Source organism: Ranitomeya variabilis, chromosome 7, assembly GCF_051348905.1.
Source record: "Ranitomeya variabilis isolate aRanVar5 chromosome 7, aRanVar5.hap1, whole genome shotgun sequence".
Taxonomy (NCBI): Eukaryota; Metazoa; Chordata; class Amphibia; order Anura; family Dendrobatidae; genus Ranitomeya; species Ranitomeya variabilis.
Window position 1 is genome coordinate 159,298,368 of NC_135238.1, and position 13,137 is coordinate 159,311,504.

The 13,137-nt window shown below is 39.1% G+C and overlaps 1 protein-coding gene across 3 annotated transcripts in view; it reads right to left on the reverse strand.

Annotated features, from left to right (window-relative positions):
- SATB2 (SATB homeobox 2) overlaps window positions 1-13,137 on the reverse strand; it is a 238,710-nt gene that overhangs the window by 174,461 nt on the left and 51,112 nt on the right. For all 3 annotated transcript variants that reach the window (XM_077272132.1, XM_077272134.1, XM_077272133.1), the window contains exon 3: window positions 11,284-11,442. In XM_077272132.1, the coding sequence (XP_077128247.1) occupies window positions 11,284-11,442 (159 nt within the window). The remainder of the gene's footprint in view (window positions 1-11,283; window positions 11,443-13,137) is intronic.

A 13,137-nucleotide genomic window follows, 5' to 3' on the forward strand; every position in this document is an offset into this window, starting at 1 on the left:
GCACAACGTCGATCTTCTTACAAAGTGTTCATCCATCAAGTTGTAATGGTCTGAGATCAAGTCGAAGGCAGTTCAAAACAAAATTATGTAAGCTGTAGATGCTTACAGGAGCTTAAAGTTCAAAATTCAAAGATGCGGGGCTAGACTGAGGTGCACTCTCATTAAAAAGGTGTTCAAGGGACTGGGATTTACTGTAGAAAGGTAGGATTGTGTTTTCAGACATGGAAGACACTAGCAGCAAGGTGTAAGTACCCAAGAAAAGCAGCTTTTAGAAAACTCAGGGAAGTTGAGTGACTACTTCAACCATAAAATGATGAACAGAAGGGTTGTTATAAGACATAGCAGGATGAATGTATAGCCCACCATACTCACTAGGTGGTTCAGACGATCATTAAGCAACTAGCCATCATGAGTGGCTCCCCCATACACAGGAGTGCTTGTTCAGATGGTCTCTATGAGAGAGCCATTGCCAGACATGTCTGCCAGAGGCTTATCTCTGAGACAATATGATTGGTAGTAGAAAATTGGACATGTCAGGTCAATATTTCCCCCATAAATAAATTGTCCAGTGGTCCCATGAACATTATATTATCAGCCCAACCCGTCGATATCAACATTAGCCTAGTGTTTATGGGGGGCTTAATCCTTCCCATAGAATGGTCATGGTCGACATGATCTGCTGCTGTACATTTCTAGATGAAGTTGCTTGATATTGCAACTATTTTGGACAATATACGCTCATACTATCATACTGTTCCCACAACAAGAAGCAAGGGCATAGAGCAAAATGGGAAATAGGTAGTAATGACATATTTAAGAGGATACGTTGCCCTCAGGGTTACAACAGCTTGAGGTGCTAAAATTCATTGACGGCTGAAAGTAGACTATTCTGACAGCTATCCATTAAATGGCTTCCATAAGAGAACAGCAGACAAAATATGACTCCTAATACACAGTCAAGTAAGAGCATAAGTTTTATGTTCTTTTCCCATTATCCTGAAGCGATGGATAAATCTATCCTAACTCTCCTCATGTGATGTATAATGTACAGTGTCAGAGACCACAAAGCAGTGAAGCAAATTAAAAGATGCCTGTTAAATTAGTCTTTGCAAGCAAAGAAGCCATTTTGATGATAATGTCCTCATGCTCTGATATGAAAGTGCAATACATGGATAAAACCTATTTATAAAATGGCTTGGGTAAATGGGATTGGGATAAATACGGGGGTATAATTGACTAATAAACATTCAGGGGACTTCTGAGCTACGAAACAGTTCCAAAACCGATCTTAAAATTCTTGCTGCGTTTGGAAAAGCTGTTAATACTAAGATCTCTTACAAACCACACAAGTGTCGGTGTGAAAGGAGAAATACGTCAAGAATTAGAAGTAGATTCTTCCAAAGTCTCGTGATAAAAGGAGCCGTGTGGATTACAAAAGTTCTTGCAATGTCCTATATGTAGACAATCAATTTTTCAGTGGTCCCAAAAATTTCAGCCAAGGTACATTTACACTGAATTATCAAAGTCTTTTCCAATTATGCCGTCTAAACAGGCTGCCGATCACCCAACAAATGAGCAATCCGCTCATTCATCAGGTGAAAGGATCTTTTGGTTTGCCCAAAAGATCATCGTTTTCGACAACACATCTTCCTATGTAAACAGGACCTGTGCTGGCGATGACAATTGCAGCCAATGAATGCTGAATGATCTATTACATATCCTTCAGTGCACATCATGTACCACAGTCTACCTGTGTACTCAGGCTATTAAATGATCCAATGTAAATATACCCTTAGGCTATGTTCACAAGCAGTGTTCTGCTTTTTCTGCTGCTTTTTTTCTGCATAAAAGAAGCTGTGTCTTGCAATGCTAGCAGAAGTAAGAAATATCATGCACATTGTTTTTTATTTGAGCATGGCACTTTTTTTGAATTCTACATCATGTCAATTCTCTCAGCGATTTTGAAGCATATTTGCAGCTTTTTTCACCCATAGGTAGCAATGAGGAAGTGCAAAAAATGCAACAAACAGGTTTTACAGTGCTTTGCTGCATTTTTGATGACTAAAACTAACTTTATTAAACATGTACTGTAGACATATCACACATGTAGTCTACAGCAAAAAAAACCCAACAGCAATAATGCACAAAAAAGCAGTAAAAACACTGCAAAACCTGCATTTTGAATGCAGTGTGTTTACTGCCAAGAAAACAGGTTTTGGTAAAACACTGCAAATACACAGCATGTGAATATAGCCTTTATCATTGTGTAGGACCCCATTATTTAGTTTTACTGTGGGCACCCTAGAACCTGTTGTCTGTGTCAACATGACTGTAAATATTAATGCAAAATAGGTTCTCCAAAGATGAATGTAATCCAGTGGCATCATGCATAGCATTTGCTGTAAATCATCTTGATATCAGAATGTGTTTCCAAAAAGCCCAAAATAATACCCTTGAATCAAGTATCCTTAAAGAGGTGGTCCACTACGTTGTATAATGTGCCCATCGATTTACACCTTTTAAATAAGTATTTTTGTAAATACCTCCTTCTGCCATACGTGCCTGTGAGCGGCGCTATCACTGCTCGCTCAGGCAGCATCATGCCACCCACATCACGTTTCACCGCACATCACATCCCAGTATCCAGTGCATGCGTTCCCTCTCTCCTCTGCTTTCATTGGCCACAAGTGAGCACTGGAATACTAGGTTGTGCGGTGAAACGCCACCCAAAGCCCAGTCAATCAGGTGGGGCACGACTGGGTGAATCAAGGAAGTCCGGAAGTTGATATGACATCAGCGGATGTCAGCAGGAGCAGCTGCCAGGGTAAAGTGATGCAGACTGAGCGAGCAGTGATAGCGCCGCTCACAGGCACATATGGCTGCAGAAGGTATTTCCAAAAATACTTATTTAGAAGGTGTGAATCAATGGCTGCATTATACAATGTACATTACTTTAGGGGCCAACCACAGTGCCCCTAAAGTAATGCCAGCCACAGCACTCTCATAAGTGTCAGCCATTGTTCACTTGTAAAAGTGGACATCTCGCCCATATTACCGAAAGGTATTCCACCATAAACTACTGAGGCTCATAGTATAGAAGACATTTCTTTGAACAGAATTAAACTAAAAAAAAGTGATTTGTCTATAGAACAGGGTTCTGAAGAAAGGCCTCTTGCTTTCCTTTTAACAGAGACATGTAAAATCTGGCAAACAAATACCAGAAAGTGCCCAAAGTAAAGATGACTAATACATTGAGATGAATGTCAGGCAGTTCTAGACTTCTCTGCAGTGAATAAATGCAGATATATCGATTTTTCTCTGATAGACAAGTATGTTCCTTACATGAGGCTGACGGTGAGATGATGACAACTCCCCAGGTCTTATACGTTCTATAATATTTCAATAACTATACAATGGTCTTCTTCTCATCTGTTCAGCCCGCGATGCATGACAGATGCATTTCTTATGAGTATTAGGACTGAATCTCATAGCAATAAATAAATGCTACCATATCGACGACATCTACCAGACAGGAACGCTTGGTACACCATACTGTATTACACATGGTACGCATGGTACACCATATTACAGCTCTGCTTCATATGGAATCATGATCGGGCTTTATGATCGGTCCACGAGGCCTTTATTGCACCTCCGCATACTTATATATGCAACCGGTTCTGTGGCACAGCAGCCATCTATAAAGAGCAGGCAGCTTCTTACTATCTATTAGATTGAAGGAGATTACATTAATGAATTTCATAGATTACAGTTAATGTTGTATTGCAAAAAAAAGTCACGAAAGGAGCTGAGGGATGCAGATTGAGCCATCAGAAATCATAGCGCCCATTTAACGATCTCACATAGGGTCCCTTTGCTCTGCGTTTTCCCTTACAGGAATGACACTGTTGAATGCTTGATGAACTCAGTAGTCTATCCTAAAATCATTATTTCTAAGGGGAAATATTTTTAATACACTGAAGCAGATTAATCAAGACTAATGTTGTATCTGTCAGTCTAAAAAGAATCAGTGGAGACCATTGTGCCTAACTTATTAGCAAAGGGAACCTGTCAGTTGATTTATGCTACCCTAACCACAGGCAGCATGGATCAGATGAGAAGGAGATGTGTTCCAGCTTCTTTTAATCCAAAAATTTATTAGAAAATTCTTCTTAAAAAAAACAAACAATGGCAATGGAAAAGTAACCACCGGTACATATATCTTGTCATGTGAACTTTGCCATTGCCATGTTTTTTTTAAGAAGCATTTTCTAATACATTTTTGGATTCAAAGACGCTTGAACACATCTCCTTTTTCTCATCAGTACTACACGTGTGACCGCACGAGTTCCGTGCTTCACCAAGCCATATGCCGATGTGGGTAATAATTCTCTGTCTGTCACGGTCCGAGCAAGCCTTGTCCGCAGGTCTCCTGACCTGAACTTAACAGCCTTAAGGACTTATATGAGACTGTCAAATTAGTCAGTTGGCCTTAGTTTGAGGATTAGGGGTGTCCTGGATACCAGACACAAATCAGCTTTTTTAACCCTGTGCCTTTTTTATGGCTTGCTAAATAATAAATAAAAATAAAATCCTTGTTTTATTAAGCTGCTGGAAGTTCCACTCTCCCTCTTTTTCCTTCTCTACCTGCGGACAGTCCATGCATCACGGCGCATGCTTTGTTCAGGACATACCGATGTGTGAATGCAGCATTATAGTTGTTGGCCATTCTGTCTCCTGATACTTAGATACCCGCTCTTACAAATAGTGTTCAATTTACTTCTTTTTGGATTCAGTTTACGCCAAAAACTGGAATAAACTCCTTGATAGAAAGGAGATAGATGTGAGCCACTCAATACAACAGAGCCAGTAATCCAGGACTCCGCCGTGTGCACACTTGAGCAATGCCAACAATCAATAGATTAAAGTCATCGTTTTTAGACATGTCCAGAATAAAAAAGGCATTTCACGTGGGAGCCATGATTTGTCTGCCCGTTTAAACATACGTCTGTTATAGGGATCAATAGATGATGAGATTGACAAGTATTAATTTTAAGTCTCAGTGAATTGAATTCATATAAAGTGTAAAACTAAGGAAACATGTAAACGTTTTATAAATATTAATTGATGTGAAAACTGCTTTTTGAGAGATCAGTGGTAAAGAAAAACCCAGAGACCCAAGATCAAACACCTCACTTGAGATCAGAGTCAAAATTCTATACAAAACAATACAAAAGCTGGCAAAGAACTGTGAAGTACGTCCCTGCCAAAAAAATCTATTTTCTTTTCAGACAAAAATAAAATTATGCCAAGCAAAATATGGTATCTGTGATTGACAAATACAGCTGATAAGTTTTAGTCCTCTTGTTTCTTTGAGATGGTGCATCATGTGTTCAAGACCTAAATACATCAATCCAGCACCACACAAGCTCTGCTCAAGATCGGTGGGCAAAAGTTCCAGGGTTTTTTAACACATTCTACCACACTGTGTTCACAAAATACTATTGGAACTACTTGTATGAGAGTAATATTTAGGAACTATGAAATTCAAGTATTTGGGTACTGTGGTGGCATTAAGTTGTTTATTGTATAGCGGTATTATTCACCCTCTGTAACACCATAGAAAACATTTTAATATGTATAGTCAAATCTCTTTAGTCATTAATTTAAGCAAATCTCAAAACGTCATTTTGAGATTTTTACCCAAATATAGTTATTCACACAATATATCTGCAAATCATGACAAGCTGAATTCCCGAGAGATGGACATGATACAACATTATCATCAACGTCTCGGAGACTCCCAAGGAATAAAAGGGTTCAGTTTTAAGTTGACTAAAAAAGATTAAAAACTGGACAATCCAAGCAAATTCTCAAGGGTCTGACAACTTTCAGTCTTTATGTATACAAAAGTGAAGAAGGAATTGATTATTAGAGTGTACAAAGAGCTTGTGTGTTTGTCCTGGATCGTGGCTTTTTTCTGACCTCGGTGATGAGAGCTAAGCTACTCTCTGACAGAAAACATATCATCTGTTTAACAAGTGGAAAAGAGTTTGTATGCAAACTGTACAATATCAGAATCTATAGTAGTTATATATAGGAAGTCGACTGCCAAGGGACAAGGGAAAGGGACATGTGGTGAATGTAGGGTGGCCCCTTTTTAAGCATCGTTTGTGTACTCATAATAGTTGAAGAAAATGTATCAACAGAAAAGCACTCATTATTTAAAAAGATCCTCTCACCTTGGAAAACTCTACTTACTTACTTAAGTTTTTATACCACGTGCATTTTTAAAAACTGTTGATTTTTCAGCAATAGACTGATTCAAACTTTATGTTTTGAAGCCATCTGAGCTTCCAATCTGAGTATGCTCTAACCTGGACAAAAATCACTATGAATGGAATGGGAACAGTTAAGCTCTGACATCACCTACTGTGATTGGTGGATCCTGTGTTTATCAGCTGTGTATAGAAGTGTTAGGTTACACTGAAGTCCTCCCTGTGATGATAGTGAGACTTCTGAAAAATCTTCTCTAATGATCAGGAAGTATCAATCTCTAGTATAAGCCTTAAAGGACAATGTAAAAATTGTAATATTTCTGTTTGTTTTGTTTTGTTTTTTGTTTGCTTGATTTTCTTTGTAATATGCATAGTGATATGAAAAATGTAAAAAAAAAATCAAAAACTTTTTAAAATATTATTTTAACACAAAAATATGATTAAAGCAATAGGTAATTTTTATTTTTCACATCGCATCAAGGCAAATATTGCTTAATAGCCATACTTTCCTTTTTCATATAGAAAAGCAAAGCTGGCGAAAACCATGGCATATGCACCCGGTGTGGAGTGTCAGGGGGTACTAACTATTCTTCAGCAGGGTATTTAGATACAAGGTAATGTAGCAAACTCCTCCCTTGGGTCTTGCAGTGTTCAAAAGAAAATATGAATGGTCATGCAGTCTTTATGGCTCACGAATTAGAAGAGGGTGGCGATAAATATCCTGGAATTCAAATACATGGCGGTGTAACGTCAATTTCTACCGGTTCCCATTCTAATCTCTACTTGTTTACATGTGGTTGTCCTGAAGAAGGAGTCAGATTGACTTTGAAACACATTGACAATAAGCCACTTTACACATAACATTGTGGGTTATAGTTAAATTGACGAAATGTACAATTGGTGGAGAAAGGTCAATTGAACTTGATGGTCCTAAGTCTTTTTTCAACCTACGTAACTATGTCACTATTATCCATCCTTGGTCTTGGATGTTGATTTTTGACAATCTAGCAGAACAGGGCAAATCGACTCTCCCTGGTATCTCTACAGCATATTCCGTGGATGCTACAACGACTGTTACCTTCACAATACTAGTAGTTGTATCACACACAACCCCACCATTTGAGCATACCATGTTTTCCCATTCTGTATAATCTGGATAAGACCATACTGCGCTTTACGTTTCCTCTCTTGCCAAATTGTAAATAGGACACTACCAATCCTAATGTGATTGTTTTGGTCCAGATGCCAATATAGAAAGACTGGTACAAGCAGCACCACACTTCAATGAAATGAAAAGTAATTTAAAAAAAAATAGTGCCAAGTAAGTTAGAGGACTTGGTATTAACTAAATTGCATTTGTTACAATGGAGAGTGACCACACACAAACCCACTGATATTTTTCATAAGTGGATGGATGTAGTTGAGTTGACCTCATGTGGCTCTGTTTTTTATTGATTCAATATTTGCTTTGTTATGTATTATTTTAATAAGTCATGATTATAGAGAATTCTGCCCTTGCTACTTTTCCATCTGTAGCGGAAAAAAAATAGAATAAAAAATACAGAAGTTGCAACTGATGGCCAAAGCAAAATATACCATTTGACATAGTATGTTAAAACATTTTAACCTGGTAATTAAATTATATACTTTCAAGCTCCCGAGAAAGCAATAAACTAAAATGAGCATTGTATTTTTTTTATCCAATTCATATAATGTAACTAATCTAACTGGAACCCATAAATCCATGTAAGGTAGTTAGCCTTAGTCTGGTTTGGTTGGAAGCCATTTCTTAATTTTACCACAATAACTGCTACAAGGACACGAAACCTGTACCCGTCCCTTTCTGTAATGTTCTGCTCATTGTAACGATGGCTTTATTTAAAGACTTTAATTAGAGCTTGATACATTCTTTTTCCCCGCATATTTTTTGCTCATAGAATACCAAAGACCAACCATAAAACTCTGCCTCCAAGGTCTGCAACTTAAAGATGTTATTCCAATATTAGATTAAACAGCAAAGCAATGAGAAGTCCAACCATAAATACAATTAGATTTACATTCATGTGTAATTGAAGAGGACAAAGGCCTCATTGGAAGCGTGGTGTGTGACTCACTCTTATTTGGAGCTGCTAACCATGTTCATATGACACAATCCAAAGGAAAATATTACCTTACACAATAATAAGCTGCTTTATAGCCTAGCACTGGCCTGCCTGGCGGACTAAACTGGGCACTCATTGATGGTGCGCAGGTCAAAAACTATTCGAAAAGTCATCTTAATAACGTAAAGAATGTGACAATTGTAAAACTAAAACTATGCAGTATTTATTATAATGTTATTTACTCCCAGGATGGAAATAATCATAAAATACAGAAAAATCATTTCCCACAAAGCAGATGCACTGAAATAAAAAAAAAACAACAACTGGGGACGTGACCATGTATTATAATATTTAACCTAGACAACACGACAAGACCTTGAGGCACAATTCTACAATGAAATGGAGAATGGAAAAAACTTATTTGACTCCTCATTAAGAAAGCTCACACCAAGATGACCATTTAAGAAACAGAAAACATAAAAGTATTTTTTCCATTCTTTATCCTTCTACTTGTTTACATTATAAAGGCCAGATCATGTTTTTACAATCAGTGGGATTGATGATAAGGGCTCACTCACACGAGCGTAGATTCTCTCCTCCGAGAGAATTGGATCGATTATGTTAATGACACTCCGATCAAACTCTGATCCGAGTTTGATCAGTGTCAGCTTAGTGTGATCCATCTTCTCCATTGTGTGAGTCCACGGAAATCGGTGTACACTCGTCTGTTATCTGAGTGCAATCTGATGTTTTCCACGCACCCATAGACTTAAAAGGGTGAGTGGCTTCCAATTTGTGCTGCAAACCACTACGTAATGCTGGTCAGTGCTGCCCCATAGTATAACATTGGTCCAAGTCCTAACAGGTAGTACATCGGAGATGGCTTGACCGCTGGACTTCATCCCATGGATAGATAATAAATGTTAATCATGGTCTGCCATTGGGCTCATTCAGATGTCTGTTTTTTCACATGAAAGAAAGAAGGTCCTAGTGCCATCACATTTTTAATCAGATTTTCATCAGCGTTTAGTCAGTGTCAGTATTTAACATCAGTTTTTTTCAGATGAAAAAAAAGGCTTCTCAAGCCTCTTCTATCAGACTGTCCGTGAAAATCAGATAGCACATAGATGGCACCTGAGTGATGTACTGATGTCCGATTTTTTTCACCGTGCTTTTGTGCAAACCAATTGGTCCGAGTAAAAAACGGACATCTGAACAGCCCCATACAATGTTATACATATGAGTGCTTTCTGTGAAAAACCTATGTAGCACTTGTATGAGAAAAACTGCATGGGTACTTAGGTGTGTGCATCTTATTACCAGGCACTAATGAAAGGAATCGATACCCTTCTGATTGCATCCCTAATCTTACACCTAAAAATATAGAAAAGTCACTGCACATTTCTTAGCTTACTGATGGGACAGTGTTGTAGAGTGGGTCTCGTAGTGTTGTTTGGGTAACTTAAAAGCAATGTAATCTGAGGATTGATTGGATAATTTGGACGCGTTAATATATGCCATAAGGTAGACATCAGTAAAAAATATAACACAGGGTGAAAATCAACTTAAGGCTCTGAGAGTAGTATTCTGTTCCAAGTCCTTATGTGGCTTGAAGATCTGGAAAATGATGATGTGAGCATCCGTGGCAAGGATGTGGGGAGCTCAATGTCTAGGATGATATAAAATCCCCTGATCTGTCTTAACACAGGGGTGAACATTGTAACACCGATGAGTGTGGACCAACTGTGCCATGGACCGGGCTTAGCCAGGAGGGACGTGACTAAGTGTCTACCAGGTATTCACTAGATCCTCTAATGGTGAGGATAGGCTGGGCCACCAGTAGACACCAGATCACTAGATACCACTCCAGGGCAGTCTTCTGGACTGCAGCAGCTGACCAGAGTGTCAGAGACTTGGGTACAGGGTACAGGTGGGTGAGACCAAAGCATAGTTAGACAGTACAAGGTTGGGGCAGGCAGCACAAGTTCAGAATTCGTAGCCAAGGTCAGGATAAATGAGATGGCAAGATGGGTTGATAACAGGTGAAACAAGACAGGAATATATCAATACAGGAAGCTAGCAAATGAGCTACTAGAACCTGAGTTCAGGCTGGAAATAGAGGGTGGAGTCACCTGCTGGCAGGTTAGGCCAGGGAGGCAGATCTCTGCAGGACAGAATAGACAAAAATTCCTGCAGAGTTTGGCAGCACCCCACTATCACTCACAAGCAGCAAAGCTGGAAGAGATGCACAAGGCAGCACAAAACAATGGTCAGGTACTGGCTGGAGCAGGGCGAAACACATGGTCCGTGGGGCAGCGCTTACAAGGCACCCGAGTGGCCAGCATAACAGACATATCATTGGTGCAACCTATGGAGCAACACAGGGGCCTCGAAGCTAAAGAGGCTCACCTCCGAAGCAGCTTTGCTCACAGTCACATAAAGGGGTGCCTTATTGTGAATATTTGAAATACAAAGGATCCATGTGCTGCTCTTGCACAGGGTCTCTCTTCTGTCTTCATCTGCCCCTGGTTTGATAGCAATGGATGTAGTTTCGGTTTTATAGACGTTGTCCCAGACTATTGACCAGTGTAACTGCCTAGTGATCCATCTATACAAGTTTGTAATACTAGGCAAATTGTCATTCAGTTCCCTGGGAAAGCTGGGCTACAATTTGAATGTTCAAAATGCAATGACTGTACAGAATTCCTAACAACATGACAGAAAGTGACCACTGAAAAATGTGTGATTCTTTTTTTAGAAGGATGTATGCTATTTATACTGTGTGTGCACTAACCAGTTTTTCAGCATAAAATATTAATCATCACTGACAGTCACAGTTCTTGCAGAAAGAATAGTCATCTTACCATCCTGAAGACACTAAAAAAATTAATGATCTATCATACCGTGTGCTTGAGCTGCAGATGAGTGAGAATATCCCAGAGCTAGAAGAGCCGTCTCTACTAATTGATTGAAAAGGACATCTCTCCGAACCAGTACGAACTCTGCATGTTCTTCCCGGCTGTCCATTTGTTCCACCACACAAAAAACGGGTAGCATAAGTCCTGATAAGAGAAATGGATACATAAAGTAAGATACTTTAATGATGGACAACTAAAGCAACAAACTAAGATCACTTTATATAGAATTTATTTCATAGGAAGTTTCTACATTAGTATTTTTTCATACATAATGGAGTTTCTATGACGTTCTGTAAGGAGCAGAATTGAGAGAAGTGGTAGACAAAGGAAGATGCCTAAGATGTGACTGAGGAATGTTGAACAATTGATAGACAAATAAACCAAATACATTTATAGGCCGGGGTCCCACTTGTGAGTGTGATGCAAGAAACTCACGCAAGTCTCTTGCATCAAAATCCGGCACAGGTGCCAGCACTCGGGAACGGAATATTCAGCTGCATAGAAATACATGCAGTATAAATACATGCAGTCGCACACACCGGTCACGAGTGCCAGCGGCAGTGCCGGGTATTGATGCGAGAGACTCGCGCAAGTTTCTCGCATTGAACTCACAAGTGTGACCCTGGCCATAGGCAGAGCATTGCTATCAGCATTGGGATCCAGGGATCGCTTGCCTATAGAGAATTTGTAGGACAAGACTGCCTTTCACACATTAAAAAGAACCAGAGGAGGTGTTGTATAAGCTAGAGAACCCTACTTCCAATGTGATTGTACGGGTGGAAGTGGTCATCACTTACTGTTATCAACGGGTTCACAATCTAAATCCCTTATTAGTACATCTTTGGAGTGTGGAAGGATACCAAAGTACTGGGAGGAAACCCACAGAAACACTGTGAGAACACACATCCTCCATGCAGATGTTGGCCTTGATCAGATTCAGAGCCAAGATACTAGCACTGCAAAACTATAATGCTAACCACCGAGCCACTGTGCTGTGTAAAATAAGAATGCTAGAGATTGGAAGTAAAGGGGTAATTGTCCATTATATCATGGTGAACTCCAGAGGCATGCCCTAAAACTTTAGCAACTAAAACAGTTTTTCTAGCCTATGAATAGGGGCCAAGACTTTTCCTCCACCACATTTGCATTCCGAGATATGTGACTTTAAACACAACAGAAGTAAAATGCCCTCTGTTTAATTTAGTTAGAATTAATGGAGAAAAATAAGAAGTTGGCAACACTGACCAATCGGATTCATGTCCTTATTTTCAGAAACCCTTTGTACAAAGGTAAGTCTCGTTTATCGATACAGGAGACTCCTTTTTCTTTGCATAAATTTTAATACCGTAAATTTTCCTCCAAAGAAAAAAAATTAACTTCAGTGTTTATTACTTTATCAATTGGAAGAACTTCAGATAAAATAAGCCATTGTGTGGAAAGCATCTTAAAAAGGACATGTAGAGAAAACTGTAGGTTAAAAGGGACCAGATACATGCTATATAAAACTTTCCAGGATTTAACAGCCCCTGTTACACCTCCTTGTTCTTCCTCACATCAGCCCGGTTCTCACAGACTATGCGTGTCAAGGCTCCTTATTTTTTATATGCAAGCAATGTTTATTTTATTTCTCATACATAGCATAGGAAAATAGGAAGATTCTGCATGACCATGTCTGGATCCTATTAATGCGTCTCCTCCATGTCTCAGCCTTTTTCTAATAAATCATCTTTTTATATGGACATTTTATTTTCATCTGCAGGAAAGTCATTAGCTGAAAAATAGATGTTACAACCACTTGGCTGCCAGCAAGACTTTCAATGTGCCGCCGACCCCTTTGGC